Raw genomic sequence first — 17,912 nt, 5'->3', positions numbered from 1 at the left:
CCTTGCTCATAGCTTAATTGTAAGAACCCATAGCTGATTTTCCTCGATTTAAGTATTTTTGTTATATGATGTCAGAGACGGTGTGTCCTCAAATGAAATGTAATCCTGCAGGAGGAATGTGTCACTGAAATGAGCTCATACAAGAATTATGCAGGCGGATGAACTTTAACACCTCTTCTGCTGGAATGCCTACAATGCTGCTCCAAAAGCTAGAGTAGCCAAATGGTTACAAGACATTGTGTATTCTTACATGGTGTTGTTGACTATCAAAATGAAACTAAAAGAAACATCAACCTTCTACCTACAACTAAGCAGACAGTTCACAGTCCAATTGTTATTTCAAAACACTTGTTGCATTACAATTTACATGCTATATTGTTATTCTAAAATAAAGAGTGACAGTTCTAGATGACCACTCTCAACCTGCCCCTTAAAACCAGGTTTTCAGATGGGTTTAAACCTAATTTCCAATCTAATCTCACGATTCAGAGTACAATTCAGTAAGTAACCAATTGCCTTGAGCAGCTATATTAAAGTTTTCCTCACATGCTGTAAACATATGCTACTAGGTAAAAAAGATTTGTTCATTTTACAAATGCAAGTCAAAGGTAACTTCTGGACTTTGGTTAGGACTCCTTCCTCCCTTGCACTCGTTCTGCACTGCTCTGACTCTGCTGCTTTCATTTTATATGGATGTAGCTGAAGTATGGTTTATGTCCCCTGCTTAAGTGTTAAGTTGCTAATCACTTAGAACAAGCACGAAGTATTGCTTAAACTGTTCACAAAATGAGAGGACTACCTCTTAATCGTATTGGCTCTATGAATACAAAGTGTGTTTGGCTGGAAATTTGGAAGTAGTTGTTAATAAAAGGCTAATGACTTTGCAGAACAACTTAAGATGCTGTAAAGTAAATTTCTGTAAGACAACAGCAGTAGATATGGATTTCTTAATGTTATAAACATTTCTGTTAAATGGTGACTCACAGAGCAGAGGGAGAAGAAAAGAAAAAGGAAATACTAAGCCAAATTCCTTCCTCAATCCACATATGTGCTACAGCAATGACATTAAAAGGGAGCAAGTGAACGGAGAAAGGCACATTTTGGTCTTGATGACAAAGCAGCTGTCGGACTTCAACTACAATGGTGTACTAAAAGAAACCTCTATGTTTAAGAAGAGTGTATTTGAAACTGATTACAGCCCTTACATTTCCAGCTTATAAAATCACAAGACTGAATTAGGCTTCTATATTATTTTATTTCCCTCTTAAAATATAGCATTGAAGTCCTGCACACATATAAATATCCCTACAGTTTCTTACACACTTTCCATCCATCATTACTTAAAGTGCCCAACTGTGAACATTAAAAATAAAAACATTACTGTTAAGAGTGGCTACACTTACAGAAGGACTGGTATTCTGACAATGCAGGCCACTGATTTTACAAAAATCACCTGCAAAAGAATACACCCTAAACAACATGCATCAATATTAACCCTGAAGTAGTTGGTTGGTTTGTGGTTTTTTTTCCACTCAGCTGATCTAAAAGTGATTATGTACAGGGTTTATTTTTGAAACATGTCTTTTACATAGTGTAAGAATAAAGGATAAATGCATTACTTTCTTTCTAACTCCCTCCTTCCCCCACAAAGTGTTTACTGTGTCCCAAGCTGCTATGTTGATTAAAAACCAGTTGAAAAGAGCTCTGGAAATGCATGCAACTTAAAATTCACTTAAACACACTTTTAAGTTATAAAGTCTGAGAGATTTTAATTTCAGCATGGGGCTACGGTTCAGTTGGATTATTAGATGTGTTTGTCGTGGTGGCGAGATTGGTAAACACTTCTTCCTTAGTTTCAGGCTGATGTCTTTCCATTTTGGTTTCCTCTTCAGCATCTTTATTACTGTTATCTCCCTTGTTCTTGACTACCACAGGTTCAATCTCCATGATTTCCTGTGGTGGCTTAGGCTCTGGCAAATTTGGCTGAAGTCCATCAACTTGAACTGGTTCTGGGACATCTTCTGCTTTCTGTTCAAGTCTTTCCAAAATGTTCTGGACCTTCCTTACACCATCTCTCCTGGCCTGGCGCACATCCGCACGACCCTCAGGGTCCACTGAGTCTAGGGCTAGCAACTCTTTGGTCAAATACTCTTCAATCATCAAGTATTTTTTGTCAGTTTTCTTGCCTTCAAAGGAGTTGACTGCCTGCTCAAGTATTTGTACTTTCTCCAGAATTGCCTCCACTTTCAAAACACCAGGATGCTTTTGAGGTTCTCCCGTTTCCATTGTCTTCGGTGTCGCCACTTCTTCAGGAGGAGGCCTTTCCTGTGGGGGAACAATTTTAGCTGGGCAGGGAACCTTTTTATCAGCTTTCTCTGCCATGGCTGGAGGCTTCTGGGGTGGTAGTTTAGAATCCGGTTCTTGGTGGGTGACCTGAATTGGGATATATGCTGAAGGCGCCTCAGTTTCAGGTGGTGGGACTGCCTTGTTTTCAGGTTTGATTTCAGGCGGTGGGGATGGTCTTGGTGGCTCTTGACGTGGGACTTGTTGCTGAGAAACCTGGTGAGCAAGGCAAGTTTTTGTTGAGATATAATGAACAATGTTTCGTATTTCCTTCTAAAGAACAAGTAACCTAACATCCAATTTTCTGTACTTCTAGAAGTGCTATTTTCGCACACACCAGATGATGCTTTCCTGTGCATTGCTGAATTTTATTGTTTTAAAATAAAAAAAGCACTGTGCTGAAGAGTTCAGTTATTGTTCTCAAGCTATTGCAGATAACAAGCACCAATCAACTCCCAAAGACATTAAACTTCAACCCACCAAATCCTGCCCATGCTCACTGAAATCAGTCCTACAAGCAGTTTTATGAGATGGGACCTTAGAGCAAAGCCCTGACCTGACTTAAGTCAGTAAGATTTGTTGCAGCTCACTGCAGCGCGGTCAAGATTTCATCCTCAGTGTGTCACTAACTGAGAGCTGGTGTTTCTTGAAAAGCTACTTCGCTGAGTTTTAATCACAGTTTGGGCTATTCTCATCCCATTCCTGTTTTCAGGACATTCCTTTTTTTGCTAGTGCTTATTTTTAGTGATTTTATCTTTAGAGTATTTACATGCAGAGGTTACTATGTCAATCTTACTACACTGTAGCAATTAGAGACAATCCCTGGGATTACTACAGATCTAACAGTCATCAAATCAGAAATTTCTTGAAATTGAGATTAGTTTTGAAATCCTAGCAGAAAACTGGAATTCACAAGATCTGCATTTTCCTTCCCCTGCCACCCCCTTCACTTATTTGTGCACATATACAGTGATTTTGGAAAGGTACTAGATCCAGCTCTCATGGATTTAGATGGCTGAAATAAAATACCTATATTTATATTTAAACCAAATAATTGTCAGCCTGCACTGACAATCTGTTACAGCTTTACCCATTAAACATAGAATTTGATTTGGGAGCTCAAATTCTCACCTGTAAAAATAAATTAGCATTATAACCAAGAATATGCCATTAAATCTGAAGTCTTCATTGTTTTGTCCTAGCACCTGGGTTTTCAAAAATATTAACCTAATTCTGTTCTTGTCATTTTCAATGTGAAATCTCTCCAGAGAGGAAATCAAGGCTTGTTTTTATACATACCCCCTTCCACACATTCACAGTCGTCAAATTCCCAGTAGTCTTTAACTGTAGTTTTAGTAAGAATTTTTACATGGAAAAAATGTTCAATGAGCAACATGTCCTATGAGCAAGAGCATGCTTCATGTAGGAAGAACAAAAAGCTCTTAAGATTAGGTTTTGCTGATCCTCTTCCTTTGTAACTAAAATTACTTTGTGCATCTGATGCTATCTCCTAAATGGTTCTGAGACATCAGTGAGGTGTATTTACATAGATGCCACAAATCCCGTGGACCTGATTTTCTTCTCACAAACATAACACAACATCAGTGACCTCAGTGTAATTACACCAAATTAGACTCTGACGAGAGGAAAATCAAATTGTGTGTTAAATCATATTTCAGTGATCCAAAGACTCCACAACCCTGTTAAGTGGAAAGGCAGCTTGCTGCTAGTATATTATCTCAGTATCTCCCAATTTGTTTAAATACAGAAATGGAGACTGGCTGAGCCAATTTTTCAGCTCTAGCCACACTGAACAAAATACCTGGCAGGTAATTCCCTTCCCCATTCTACATACCTGGGGTCTGTCTACAACTGCCTGCACTCTGATGGGAACTGGGGGCTGTATCTGGGTGGTAACTCTGGCCGGTGAACTTTCGCGGCTCGATGAGCCTCTCTGAGACACTCTGAATGGAGACTGCGCTCGCGTTGTCTTAGGCTCCCTCTCATCTGGTTGAATTTTGTGAAACACTGGTTGGTGGGCTTGGTATTCACTCTGCTGGGCAGGGTAGTGTGTCTTCTGTGCCTGATGGTAGGCTTGCGTTGGTTGCCGTTGGATATTTTCGTGGATCACAGGAATTGGAATATAACCGCGAGGAAGCTGGTGGCTTCCTGCGTTGGGTCTGCCAGAGGACTGAGGGGAAACCGTTGGAGAATCAGAAGCTCCAGGAGATTGAGGCTGCCATGAAAACAAAATCCATTATTAAATTTTAACCGTTTTGTGCTCACTTTTCATTTCCAAAGAGAAAAGGAGGAGATGGTCATAGAAACTGAACTTGTGTTTCCGGCATGCAAAGGATCAATTTCCTTGGGTTTTTGGCCAAGGGCCTCACTAGACAAACCACGTAAGTTGAGACAGCATCATTGTAACAAGTAGAAACCTGAGCTACAGCATTCCCAGCCCTCGAATGAGCAGGGAGTGGATGCTCAGTCAGAATGTTTGCTGCTTTTGCGTGGCTGTTCCTGTCTAAACCTGTTAAATTTGAGGCAAACTAAAGTTAAGCAAACAAATTATACACTGGAGACAAAAACAAACCCCTAACAGAGGCACACAACATTTAGACTTCTGATCCTGGTCACACTTAACAGATTTTGTTTTGGTTTTTTTTAAAGCATGTAATTCGGTAGCAGGCTATGGCAATGCACATATGGCTAATGCCCCCTTTTCCCCACCTAAGACCTTTCAACACCTTAGCCCCTTGGCACCAGCAGTGAGAGCTGCACTAGCTTAGACCTGCTGTTAGCAGGAGCGAGCACTGGGCTTGCTGCAGAATCCCATTCCCAGCGTGTTCCAGGTTGTGGGGCTGCAGTTTGGGGAAAGGCAGCTTATTTGCTCACAGCTCCCTTCCTTCTCCTGCTATGCCAATCCATCACCTCACCTACTTTGCACCAACTCCAGCAGTTGTTAGGCTATTCTCTGACCAGTTTCACTCACTAAGTAAGAGGAAAAAAATTATTTCCTGACGGGTTTGTTACACAGCTCAGTGAAAGTCCAGGTCAGACTGAAGCAGGACAACACAGCCAGAGGCAAGAGAAGGGCAAGCAAGGCAGGAGAAAGGGAACAAGATCCCTCTTTTGGTGCTGATGAACTGCTCAGCTCAGCTGCCCATGAAACAGCAACCTTAAATAAATAAATAAATAAATGCTGGTTTGTATTATGGTACCCATCACTGCCACTACTGGTGGTCTTGTCAACATGGGGTTTAAAGGCACAGTCACAGGCTCTGGTCAGTTGATATCCACACTGTGCTGCCTAAGTTTGTAACAGCAAGTTCTGAGGTCCTCAGTAGTTATCTTAGAGGACTTCAGTAAGAGGCACAGCAGATGTGTTCCTGAAGCCACTCTGCATACAAGATAAAGTGTATTCCCAGCTGTACAGAGTTGGGAGAAGGAAAAGCTGAGCCTCTTGTCCTGGCACTGCATGGACAAGGCATTGTTAATCAAGTCAGCTGAGAAACCTGCTAACAGAATTTTAATTACATTGTTCAGATTCCAAACAGGTTTCAGAGCCACCACTGCTGAATTACAGACCTGATGATATATTTTCAGCTTGGTGAAGGCTGAATTTCCTGCTGATCTTACTTTGAATAAAAATGAGGTTGATATTTCCATATATCACAAGAATACCAATTCTGTTAATTCTCTAGAGAGAACAGGCAAACCAAAATCCTACCTTCTGAAACGCAAAGCAAGCAGGGTGACTTTTTTTTTTTTTAAAAGAAGTTCATAGTTTTAAAGTATTTTAACATGCTATTGAATGACAAAAATACTTTACAATTCATTTTAAAAGCTGTATATATGTAAATCTATACACTTAATACAATTGTAGTATTAAATTGGAAAGCAAAGATCACAGCAGTACTTCTAACATGGCCTGGGTTGTTAGCTAACTGGCCACTTTTATTTTTTTCTCTCCCACTTTGTTCTCTTCAGTTTCTTGACTCATGGTGCAGAACACAAGAGACTTGCCTGTATCCTCTGCTTGTGGGGGAACCAGTATAAACCCTAGAACAACCCTCCCCTGCTGCAGGACCTGCACAGCTCAGAGGCTCCCTTTTTGCAGAAGCCATTTACATGCATTTGTTTCTGCAGAATCATTCCAGAACGAAAGCGGGCGATGCTAGAAAAACCTTACATATTTATGCTGCCATGACTGTGCACTTTTGCATTTTAATACTCTGGAAGTATTGGGAAAATGTAATCCTGTGGCAAGTTTGGCCTTCTGAAGGATAAACTACCCGTGTGACATTCAGGTCATAAATGTTGCAAAGACCAATGCAAACACACCCCAGCAATACTGACAAGTTACCTCAGGTCCATGTGTGGCCGGTGCTTGGGCTGCTGCAGCTGCCGTTGTCTGTCCACATTGTTTATCTGTCTGAGAAGCCTCTGTTGGTCCCCTTGGAGGGGACTCAGGGCCGGCATAGGCCCCCCTTAGAGGTGGCTGTGCCTGCACCGCGGTAGGCACAGCTTCTGTCTTGTATCGCTGCCCACCAGGCTGCGGAGCAGAAAAGCACGGGTGCTGCTGTCTGCCATCGATGCCCTCGTGGATCACGGGAATAGGGATATAGCCAGCCCGGAGCTTGGGGTATCCCATGTTTCCTTCTCTTGCTGGTGGCTGCTTGGGGCTATCACGAGATGGACCATTTGCTGACGACTGGCCTTCCTAGAAGTTAAAAAACATCACATAGTGCTTGCTGGTAGCTCAGCTCAATACACCTGGTGAGAAAGAGCTGCCCTAAAGGTCTGTCCTAAAAGCATTATCAGCTGCGTATGAGAAGTCAGACCCTCTTGGGTCTGTGCAGGGCAGCTAACAGCAGGTGCTAACACTCCAGATCTGCGGGCAAGAGAAGAAAGTAAGGTAAATCTGCTTATGTACGAGTCTTTCAAACCCACTTCTCATAAATACCAACTTAGCCTTTAAAATACCTGCCTAATTACAACAGGATTTCTTACTTAGCATACATTACTTGCATTTAGCCACCAGCCCACCCCCTTCAGACAGAGCTCCTCCAAACAAGTGCCTGTGGGAGCAGAGACATTTCCTTAGCACCTCTCGGAACCCACCCAGTGCTATAGATAACATCTGACAAGAAACTTTCAAGGAAGCCTAATCCCATCAGAAGTGCAATGTTTGCTGGTGGTGTTCTTCCCACTGGCTATCTAAAGAGTTACTAATGCTGCATACTGAAGGATATATTCACTTTCAGCTACAGGAGGATCCAGTTCAGTAAATACTGAAGGAGAGGAGAAGGGAAGACAGCATAGCCTAACGAAGAGGAAAATGCTGAAAAGCAAGAAAAAAAATAAATCCCAGCGTTGTCCGAGTATGCTCACTGGACAATGTCAAAGCTCTGGCAAGGGTGGAAGTGGTTTGTACTAAGAGCCCTCACAAGTACTCTAGTAAGTTCTTCCTGCATCAGTCATTCTATTTTGAGGCCCCACGAGGGCCAAGTTCCAGATGTATCTCTAAGACAGATCATATAACAAGCACCTCTGTCATTCAGAGGGTAATGTCATTATTCAGTAAGAGGAGAATTTAATAAGGGGACATATGGTGCAAGTGTTGGAAACCCTATTTTTAAAGGGGTGTTTAAGCTGCAAAAATATTTAATGTCGCTTCTGTACACATTAATATACTAATTCATTAAGAAGTAACTATTTTACCAACCAGATTTTGAGTGTTCTTCCTATATGACAGTATCCCCTTAAAAAGTAATTTCTGAGAATTCCTGTAAGCAATGAAACTGCAGAGAATAAAGGCTTTTATTTAGGTAAGCTAATAAAATAAAGATAAACAAGTACTGAAAGGAACAAGTTCAAAGTCAGAGCCCTGATGTTGCATGTCCTTCTACTCATTTAAAAAAAAAACCCTCCACAAACAAAGGAAAAATTCTGAAAGAGGCATAGAGGAGAGCCAGGCCTAGAAAGTTCGCACAGAGAAGTAATTTGAAGTTGGCTTTTCCAGTTGCAGAACAAGGATGATCTCATGCCAAGGTCTGCACCGGGATCCACTGCCGATAGATGAGTCATTTTAAATTCACCCTACCAGGAAACCACATTCCTCTGCTGAACACAGGCTGTCTAGGGGCTTCAGGACCCCAAGGACCAACAAGCATTTGCCAGTTCACCTTCTACCAGCATAACCCTGAATCCGCAGCATTCCCGGCAGCCATCTCTCCTGGGATCTGGAGGGACATGCAGTTATGTCAGCAAACTGCATTTGCCGGAAAATGAATTTGAGGTGCGCTCAGCTAGCAACAATGAAAGGCCACGTCAGAGCCAAATGTCTGCCAGGCGAGCAGAGCCGAGCAGGCTGCCGAGCAGGGAGGGAAACTGATGATTCGACAGTCGGAAGAAGCACCTTGCTGCTCCGCACTGACTCAATGCATTCTGCGCCCAGTGTGCACCAGCTGCTCGGCACAGTCTCCCTGACGGAGCGAGCAGGCGGCAGGCTGCGGGTGTAACCTGAGAGTTCACAGCCAGCCACCCCACCTACAGGCACGGCTCCCACGGCTATAAAAAGGAGATTCACTCACTTCCAGCCTTGTCAGACTCCCCGTCGCAAGTGTCGGTGCTGGGAAGGGTTTAGGAGCTGGGTGGGCCAGCAGCACCTACAGATGCCCTGACATGAGAAGGCCCTCGGCCACACTTGCTCCACTCCACGTGGGTGTACAACAAATCTGCCCTAAGGGATTAGTTGCCAGCTCCTCTCTCTTGGCATTTTAGGGGTCTGCAATGTTTTGAACGGCTCCATTTGGGGATAAGCCCTTCAGTATCCTGGAGTAATCCACAATGTTAAGTCCCTGCCAAGACTTCACCACAGACGGTGTCCCACTCCTCCCACCCTCCATGAACCCCCTCCTAGGAGTCTGACCACAGGCTTCCCCTCCCTTGTCTTCATTTTCATACCCTTGAGGCTGCCCTTGTTTTGAACAATCTTAGCAACCTGAGAAATCTGCCTCTGCAACTTAAGCCCTGGTAAGAAATACAAAAGAAGCAGCCCAAAATCAAAGAAAAATCAGGTTACAATGCTTTTTCAAACTATTCGGTTTATATCTGAAGTGAAACTTTTGGCAAGTTTAATACTTTTTTTTTTTAATGGAAACACTGGCCCCTCTTTAAGAGCCACAGCATAAACATTTATTCTTACAGCTTCAGACAACCTGTGCTGCTCCTGTGGAAAGTTAGCATTTCAAGTTAGTCCTTTGCTCCAGGCTTTTTTTCTTCCCTGTAGCCAGGTCTGCTAACCACAGAGGACGTGTGTGTGTGTGTGTAGTCTCTTAACAGTGCAGTCATATTGGAGCAGTCCTCAGTAAAGGAACAAATGCAGCATCCCTTTTTTTCCCCCCACTGTCAGTAGCTCTGAGGCAGACAGATTTAGGGAAGGTGCTTTCATCACAACTGCTCTTCCTGATCCACATTGTTCTCTTCAACACTTAATTAATATTTAAGCCTCTGAACGGTTTCTTATGTTAGCCAGTTTGTATCACCACATCCTCAACATTCCTCCTTCTTTCCTGTTCCCTTTCTCCCCACCGTTTCATATGTCCACGAACATACACAATCTGTGTGCTTTGAGACACCCTGCACTGAGGCATGACACTGCAACACTATGACCAAAGACTAAAGAGGCCTTGGGGTCAGGTAGGTTGCAAGTGGTTCAGGCTCATTTTTAGTGAGGATCCAGCACAACAGCAAGCGCACACAGATCCCAGTACCCTCATAGTCAGGCTTTTGGCCAAAGCAGTTCTGTTTTGTGCAAGGGAGCCTATGTTTCCAGCCTGGACAAACAGGTTCTGGGAGCCTTCAGGAGAAGCTCAGGTGTGCCTGGGGACACTGCGGCAAGGGGGAGGAACAGAATTGAGCTCTGGAAAACTCTCGTTGCAACGCTACAGAGAAGAGATTTGTGGATTCCCTCTGAATGCTTTAATTTCTGTTTCACAGGACAGACAGCCAGGAGACCAAAAATGGCCAGGTTTTGTTTTTATTTGCCTTCTATCAAATGCAGTTCTTGCTCGTTACATTAACAAACATGTTATCTGAAAAAGCCCAGAGCTCACATTTAACACAAAAGTGCACAAAGAGATATGACCAATAAACAAATGACAAGCCTTAGCCCATCATCCTTCCCAGTTTAAGTATAAAAACCAGAACCCAACTCAGATTTCTGCATTAAAAAAACTGAGGTAAATTTCTCCTGCCCTTATCCAAGGAAACAAGAAGTTCTTTGACAATAAAATTGAGTAATTATAAGCAACAGAATATCAACAAATCTTTCCATAAGTAGCAGGACTGACAATCAGCACTGCAAGAATCCCAGCTGTGATCACATGGTTATTTTACATTTAAGAGACATAATCCCCAAAAAGGAGGGAGCACAAAAACGCAAAAAACTCCCTCAAGCAGCTCAGAAACTTTGACAACAGTCCCAGCCTACATTTCAGGTAGCCTGAAACACCACCAGAAACTCAGACCCGATCCACCATTTCAGGAGGTGCTGAACAAGTATAACGGAGTCATCATCACCAGTCAAACGAGAGAAAAAGCATCACTGTGTTTTGAACAAGCTGCGAGTGGGACAGCCGAGCTGTGCTGGGAGATCTCCTCAGGAGGAATGACAGTGCTCCCACCTCTCGGGACGAGGACATGCGTTTCTGTTGTGAGGCCATCACCATGATAAATAAAGGTGCAGCCAGCACAAGTTGTGCAACTGGAAAAAACTCTTCATACCCCCATATCCTACTCTTGGCTTCCCATGGGAAGGGCATGGTCAGGAGTGACGCTAAAATCCTCAAACTTGCTTAGATTTTAAGTGAGTTCTGACACTGTGCCATTGGCATGAAAAGAGTGACAGCAAGAGAAAAACATAACTTTGCAACAAAACTCCCGCTACAGCTGTACTATCTATCCGGAGTGGATAATGGCGTATCTCCTAATGTGCCCCAGTGACTGCTCAAGTGTTATTCCAGACTGAAACACAGAAACCTGCAAATTCAGTCACTGCTGATGCTAGCAAATTGCCACTGAAATCATCCAGATGGCTGTACCAATAGAATGAAATTTGTCAAAATATTCTGTATGCATGCTAGATTACTTGAATAGTTGTATCGAACTTGGAATCTCCCTTTTAAGACTGCTTGCATAATACATTTTTCATTCCTCTTATACTAAATGGTCTACGGAAAAAGAAGTTAAAAAGCAAGTTTTGCTGCCATCACACCCTTGCATTTTTCTTGACCTGTACTGATATTATTTGTAGTACAGTAAATTCAGTTCTCTAAAGCACGTATGTATTATACACAAATGTAGCACCTCTGTAGCTCTTGCAGAGCAGCAGCGCAAATATTTAAATTGTACTTGTTTTGTAAATGTTATCTAGCAAAGGAACACAAATTTTACAAACATTACCAAGAGATGAAATATCTCTTTCTGTATGCAAACAGATCTACTGACTTCAGTATGGTTCTGAACTTTTACGCTGCTGCTGTAAAGAGTATCATGCAAATAAAAGTATTCTGGTTGCTCAAATGACTGAGAAAATGCTAGTATCTGACAAAATCTGACTTGAGAGCACAATTCCCATGATTTTAAGCCTGGATCCTATATATTTAGGAAGAAGGGAGTAGTATGATTCTGTTCTTTCACAACAGAAAACAACAGTATAAATGACTGAAATACAACAATTAAGTTTTCTTTGCACATATACTCAAATCCATTTTTTAATCAGAAATTGCCATGAATAACCAAAAAAGCCAGTAGTATCTAATAGTCAAATCTAAGAATGATATACCAATTCTATTTATAAAAAAAAAAAAACAACTATGTCATGGAAGGGCAAACCTTTCACCATTAGAATTGGATTCCATACCTGCTTTTATTTTACTTTTGGCCAGACCTTTTTTTTCTTCTCTGTTACACTAACTAGGCAAATCAGAACTACTACACTAGCTTTGCTACTGACAGAAATCAGCATATCCAAGTATTCCTTGTAACTTGACTAAAGCACTAAAAAGTTTCTCAACAGTGCTTTGTGTTTAAGCATATTAATAGTACAACATTACCATAAAGTACATTTCATTAATACTTCCCAGAGAACTATGCAAGTGGGAAGGTGGAGAGTGATTTGCTCTCAGCGCTCACCCCTAACTTCCTACTGCCGTGCTTCAGCCACTGAAGCTTTTTACATTCTCACTCTTTTACTCACAATTTGTGCTTAAATATATACACTGAGCACATAGGCATTTGAGCAAGGTATCATTAGCTAATGACTGAAGGAAACCATGAATAAGCTTAGTCGCATGAGCTGTCTCAGTAGAACTTTGTGTCGGTCACATCATGTAACCCATTTATACGCCAAGCTGCTTTTGATGTTTTACTTGTTGAATGCCAAGTTTTATTTCCTAACATACACATGTGTAGGCAAACAAGCCTTTTGTTTCTTGTAAATAGCATGTTGTATTATACAAGTATTACATTAACGTATGTTCTAACTGATGAAGCGCAATGATGTCATTAGAAATAAATAAATACTATTAAAAGTTGAAGGAGAAAACTAATCCTAAGCTTTCCACAACAGAGAGCCTTACTGAAGCAAATATGTTGGCTATCTTGCAGACCAATCTTGTTTCAGGAACTAAAACTGTTCTTTTTTGATCACTAAGATGATTCTTTCTTAGGCTAAAATGCCTTGGCACAGATATGACAATACTCGCCCTTTATGCCCACGAGTGGAAGTTGGCCCATGCACAGAAAGCATCCAATGGGCCAAACTGAACATGTTCAGAGAAAGAAGCAATGACTGCTACGAAGAGCAGAGCGCTCTTCGGAGAGAGCTTGTATCACCACCCATCCTGCCAGCTTTAATGGATGGGGTTAAAGAAAAGCCCTTTAGAGCGCTAACAGAAATATCCTTGTCAAGGGTGATGAGAATGACACACTTTATTCAGTTATTTCTGTTCACTGCCTGCTTACCTAAGAAGCAGGTGGTCAACCTGTTGCCCTCCTGCTCTTAGCTGTGAGCCAGAAATTTGTAACACAGAAGAAAGCACAAGCCTCAAGAATTAGCAAAACAGTGCCCCATAAAAAAAGGGGAGTAAGTAGCTAACAATTGAAGAGTCGGCTGTGAATTTCACAGGTTATAGTCAGGGTCTACATTTTCATCTAAATTTCATTTTGCACGCAGCAGTTTTCTGACTTCACTTCCTTAGCCAGCAATTTTCCTACACTGCACCCTATTTATCAATTATAAGGCTTTGCCATCAGCCATAAAAACGTACTTTCGTGCTACCTGACCTACTGGGTGATGTTAGACAAGTCGCTTCACCACCCCATGTCTCATTTTCCTGTCTGTAAAACCAAGGATGAAAAAGAAAGAATGAAATCAACAGCTTCTGCAACGTATTTGAAGATACAGCATTTTTCATCTATAATTACGTAATGTAATTTGTATGAACAAGCCATTTTTTCTATTTTATATTTATATTTAACTTGGCATGAAGAGAGGACATAGCTGCCACAGAAGAAGGTGGAGACAGAGCTTACCTAGAGAGCGATACTGTCTATATACCCCAAAGCGTATTGGATTGTTACCTGCCTTATCATGGTTCAAGTGGGAACAATTCTATTTTTGCCGTGTGGTTATGGAAAAGTCTTGCCTGTGTATAGGTTATAGGTGTTAAAAATACAATTCGTAGGCAAGAATGCTGCTACCTGGCACAAGTATTCTTCCTTTCTCCTTTAGAGAAGAGGTACACTGTGTCAAGAGTTACACAGAACCATGCAAGACCTTCCTTGCTTTTCCTCTTGCATGACTGCCCAGACACTGCCACGTTATTTCTAGTATCATTTCTTTGTGTTCTTTTTCTTATTTCAGATTTGATCCACTCCTTGTTTTCACATTAACTGGTATCTCCATAAATTAACTCCCTGCTTACCATGTTCTATCAAGGGGGGCTTTAAATAACTACACAAAGCAGCTTCAGGGAACTTGAACAAAGCCAGCACACAACCCTCCAAAAATCCCCTACTGATAATTTTGCAGTTCCTATGTAGTATGCATTTTATATACAGTACCTTTATAATCCAGTAACGAATTTATTAAGGGACAGATGAACTGTACACCTGACTGTGACAGAATGCACATGAGCGTAAGTAATGTAAAAAATACTGCAGGTAAAAGAGACCTCAGTTGTTACCTAGTCTTACATTCCCTTCCACTGATACGAACCACTGCAAAAGACGCCGAGTTTCAGAGAGGCTGTATCGAAATTTCAATGCAATTTCTAATTTGGTCTACCAAGAATTTTTCAGTCAACTCCAATGTGAGAAGTCAGTGCTCAAAAATAAGTTCACTGCTAAAGAGATGGGAATCGAGTGACTTAAGACTTATTTGAGGAAGCAGAGAGAAAAGAGATGCAACAGTCATTGAGTAACAGGAAGGGTGAGGATGGAAGCTTATGTATAGTTAGTTGTTCCCCAAACACCAACGAAGCCATCAGTAAGAGGGTAAGATGGCTTCTTCTTCCTTTGTTTAGGCCTGTGCAGTTATTGTTGCAACTAATAAATATATCACTTTTATGACTCCCAGACTTTGTGGCTGGCTGGTACAGCTTTTATCTCAAGCCTAAGGCATTAGTGAGCTATCGATCATCGTCGTTATTAGTTCAGTGAAGCTCAGCACAGTCAATTCCTTTGGCCTATTTTTAGTTGCAGTATTTCCCATTGGGTCTACTGCATGCAGAAACAACATATGGAAGAGGCATCAATAACTAACTTATACAAGCCTTGTTTCTGTTTTCTTCTTTAAACATAATCTATTTTTATCAACACTTTGGGGAATACCAAGTAAACAATTTAACATTGTAAGACAATCTTGCAGAAAGTATGCTGAGCTGTGATGGCGTAAGTTAACACAGAAAATACCAACAACAGATAAGCATAGGAAATCGATAATTCTACCAAAGAAAAGATAGGAAGAATAGTGGCATTGCTAGTAAACACTTTTTAGTAAAAGTATGCATATACATGCTTCATTATATTGATTGTACCTTTTTCTTTGAATGTCTTACTATTAACTAATTAGACACTTAGACGAAAATCATTAGTCTGCCAAGAGGTTTTGTTAATAAATGATTTTCAGTCATTTGCAAAGTCATGGCTTATTTCTCACTGGAGTACAGTAAGAGATTTTCTGTTCTTTCTCAGGAAAGTCTCCCTAGTCCAGCCTTATACTGCAATGATTTCATTCAAGTGACAGAGCTAAACACACAGAGGAAAGACACCCATCCTTCATGTGGGTAAAAAAAGGCCAGACTGAATGAGAAAGTAACAGAGAGCCATCTGAATTGATGAACACATCTAAAATACATAGTTAAATGCAAAATCAAGGTCTGGTTCTGTTGATTTAAAACGGCTCTGTCATGGGTTAAAGTTTTAGAAGAGCCATTTCTCCCTTTACCTGATTATATATCTGGTACGGTTTACTGCAGTCAGCATAGTTACACTGATGTCAAGTCTAGAGTAAGTGAGAAGACCAAGATCAACCACTTAGGAAAAATGGGACTTCATTATTAATACTGTCTCAGCTATATTACTTAGCTAAAAAGGCTCAGTTAGCTTTAGACCTGTGCTCCGTTCATTGTCCACTTACAGTGTAATACCTCATTTCGTTGCCGAGGTCTCTTCAGAAAGGGAACAAATATTCAGAGAGAAAATATTGATACATGTAGTGTAAGGGTTGCTTAAAGACCATCAACAAAACCGCTAATTGTGATCAACAAAATGGCTAGTTTCACTGGCCGATTTCAATGAAAGCAAGGCAGCGATAAGTCAGCGCAGGTTTGGTCTTTGTATAATTATCCTTGAAAAGATGCACTAAGCCTGACACACACAGTCAGCTTTTGCAATTCTCGTATCACTTCTAAAAGTGAGCCCCAAGTTCTCATTTGAGCTAGACTAAGAATGAGGGAAATCAGAAAGCTGTTCATATCTAGCCTCTCTTTCTGCCTACACCTGTGATTTTGTCCTTCCTACTTGTTTAGGTTTAAAAAAAAAAAAAAAGAGTCTAATGCCTTCAAAAATCACTGTTGGATTTGAAATTCAGCGTCAGTGGGTGATCTGTCTTCTTTGGCTTTGTCTAGCTAAGAAAATACTATTTAGGAAGAGAAATACTTTCATTGGGTCTGATTCTGAGACTCTTTTGCTAAATAGTACTTGTTCTTGTGAAATGCACTGGTACTTAACAAACAATTTCAGAAGCTGTCCGTTAATTCCAGCAGATATTCTTAACTCAAGGCTCTGACAAATGGCTGTATCAGATCACAGTTACTCGCAACTTCCATCGCCATAAACTGGAGGGTTTTTTGTTTGAGCAACATTAGACTGGAACTCCCCAAAATCAAGCATTTCTCTCTCTCCCAGTGAACGATCCCAAAGCATACACACATTCCTGCTTATAGTGAGCAGTAACAGATTTTCCTGTTTGGAAAAAAGTATATCCCACAAAAACCGTTCAAAAGCAGGTGCAACTTCTTCTGTCTGTAATAACCCTTGGAAGTTGGCAGAAGAAGAGGCACTTTTCATTACCACAGATTTCACATCAGATGGGGGTGAAAATTTTTGTTTCAGGCACCCACTCAAGCAGAGTACTGATCCAGAGTACTTCAAACACTGTTTTCACACAATTATCAAAAGCAACTTAAATGTGACTTTTCTGTTAAATGGGTTAGTTTCAAGCAGTATTTCCATAACAAAAGCCTTTGAGTAAACAGCGCACTTGTCTTCTCAAGTACGTTTTATGATTATAAAAAACATACTATTTATTATTTTTACTGCTGTAACAGCCAGTGTTAACAGGTGCCTCATTATACCAGGCAGATCGTGTCTCCAAAACGCAGTTGAAGTACTTTTTCCTATGCCACTCTCAATATTCACGTTATCAAATTATATTTTTCTAAGACCTCTTTGTAGTATTACTAGAATTATGCCATTTATTTATAGATCAAATTAACTAGCCCTTAAAAAGTTTAAAAGGGGGTGAAAGGATACGTTTTGTCAATTATGGTCCGTTAAAACACTTTGTGAATGCAACTCCAGTAGGTTAACCTGAATTTAGTTGCAGTGCGATAGGAAAGTATGTCCCGTCCCTTCCCTTTCTTTTCAACACCAGGCTGCTCTCACAGCGGGTCACGGTCTGCACTCACGAAGTGGGCAATTACTATTTTAAGAAACATTAAGTTCTTAAAATAATAACACTTATTGAGTGCTTTGATCCTCACGTTTTATGTAAGGCTACAGGAGAAGTAGTTGCAACAGGTATGTCAAAGATACCTGCTGTCTTCGAAATCTATCTCCCAACTGCTGTGTTTTTTATACGTTGAGCATACAGTTAAATACAATTTGGGGGGCTCCCGCTTAAAGCGGCACCCAGCAGCACCGTCTTCCCAACGCCTCGGTTGTCCCCGGCGCGATGAGGCGGGTACTGCCGGAGCCAGGGCGAGCGCTGCCACCCC

The 17,912-nt window shown here is 41.3% G+C and overlaps 1 protein-coding gene across 1 annotated transcript in view; it reads right to left on the bottom strand.

Moving 5' to 3' along the window:
- Positions 1-1,235: 1,235 nt before the first annotated feature.
- BAG3 (BCL2 associated athanogene 3) overlaps positions 1,236-17,912 on the bottom strand; it is a 19,417-nt gene continuing 2,740 nt past the window's right edge. The window contains exons 3-5 of the mRNA XM_009278102.1: positions 6,710-7,066; positions 4,199-4,579; positions 1,236-2,559 (exon numbers count right to left, since the gene is read on the bottom strand). Coding sequence (XP_009276377.1) covers positions 1,786-2,559; positions 4,199-4,579; positions 6,710-7,066 — 1,512 coding nt within the window. The 3' untranslated portion in view covers positions 1,236-1,785. The remainder of the gene's footprint in view (positions 2,560-4,198; positions 4,580-6,709; positions 7,067-17,912) is intronic.

This window comes from Aptenodytes forsteri, unplaced genomic scaffold, assembly GCF_000699145.1.
Source record: "Aptenodytes forsteri isolate BGI_AS27 unplaced genomic scaffold, ASM69914v1 Scaffold15, whole genome shotgun sequence".
NCBI classification, from domain to species: Eukaryota; Metazoa; Chordata; class Aves; order Sphenisciformes; family Spheniscidae; genus Aptenodytes; species Aptenodytes forsteri.
The sequence above is the reverse complement of the archived record's forward strand: the minus strand, read 5'-3'. Positions and strand labels throughout refer to the sequence as shown.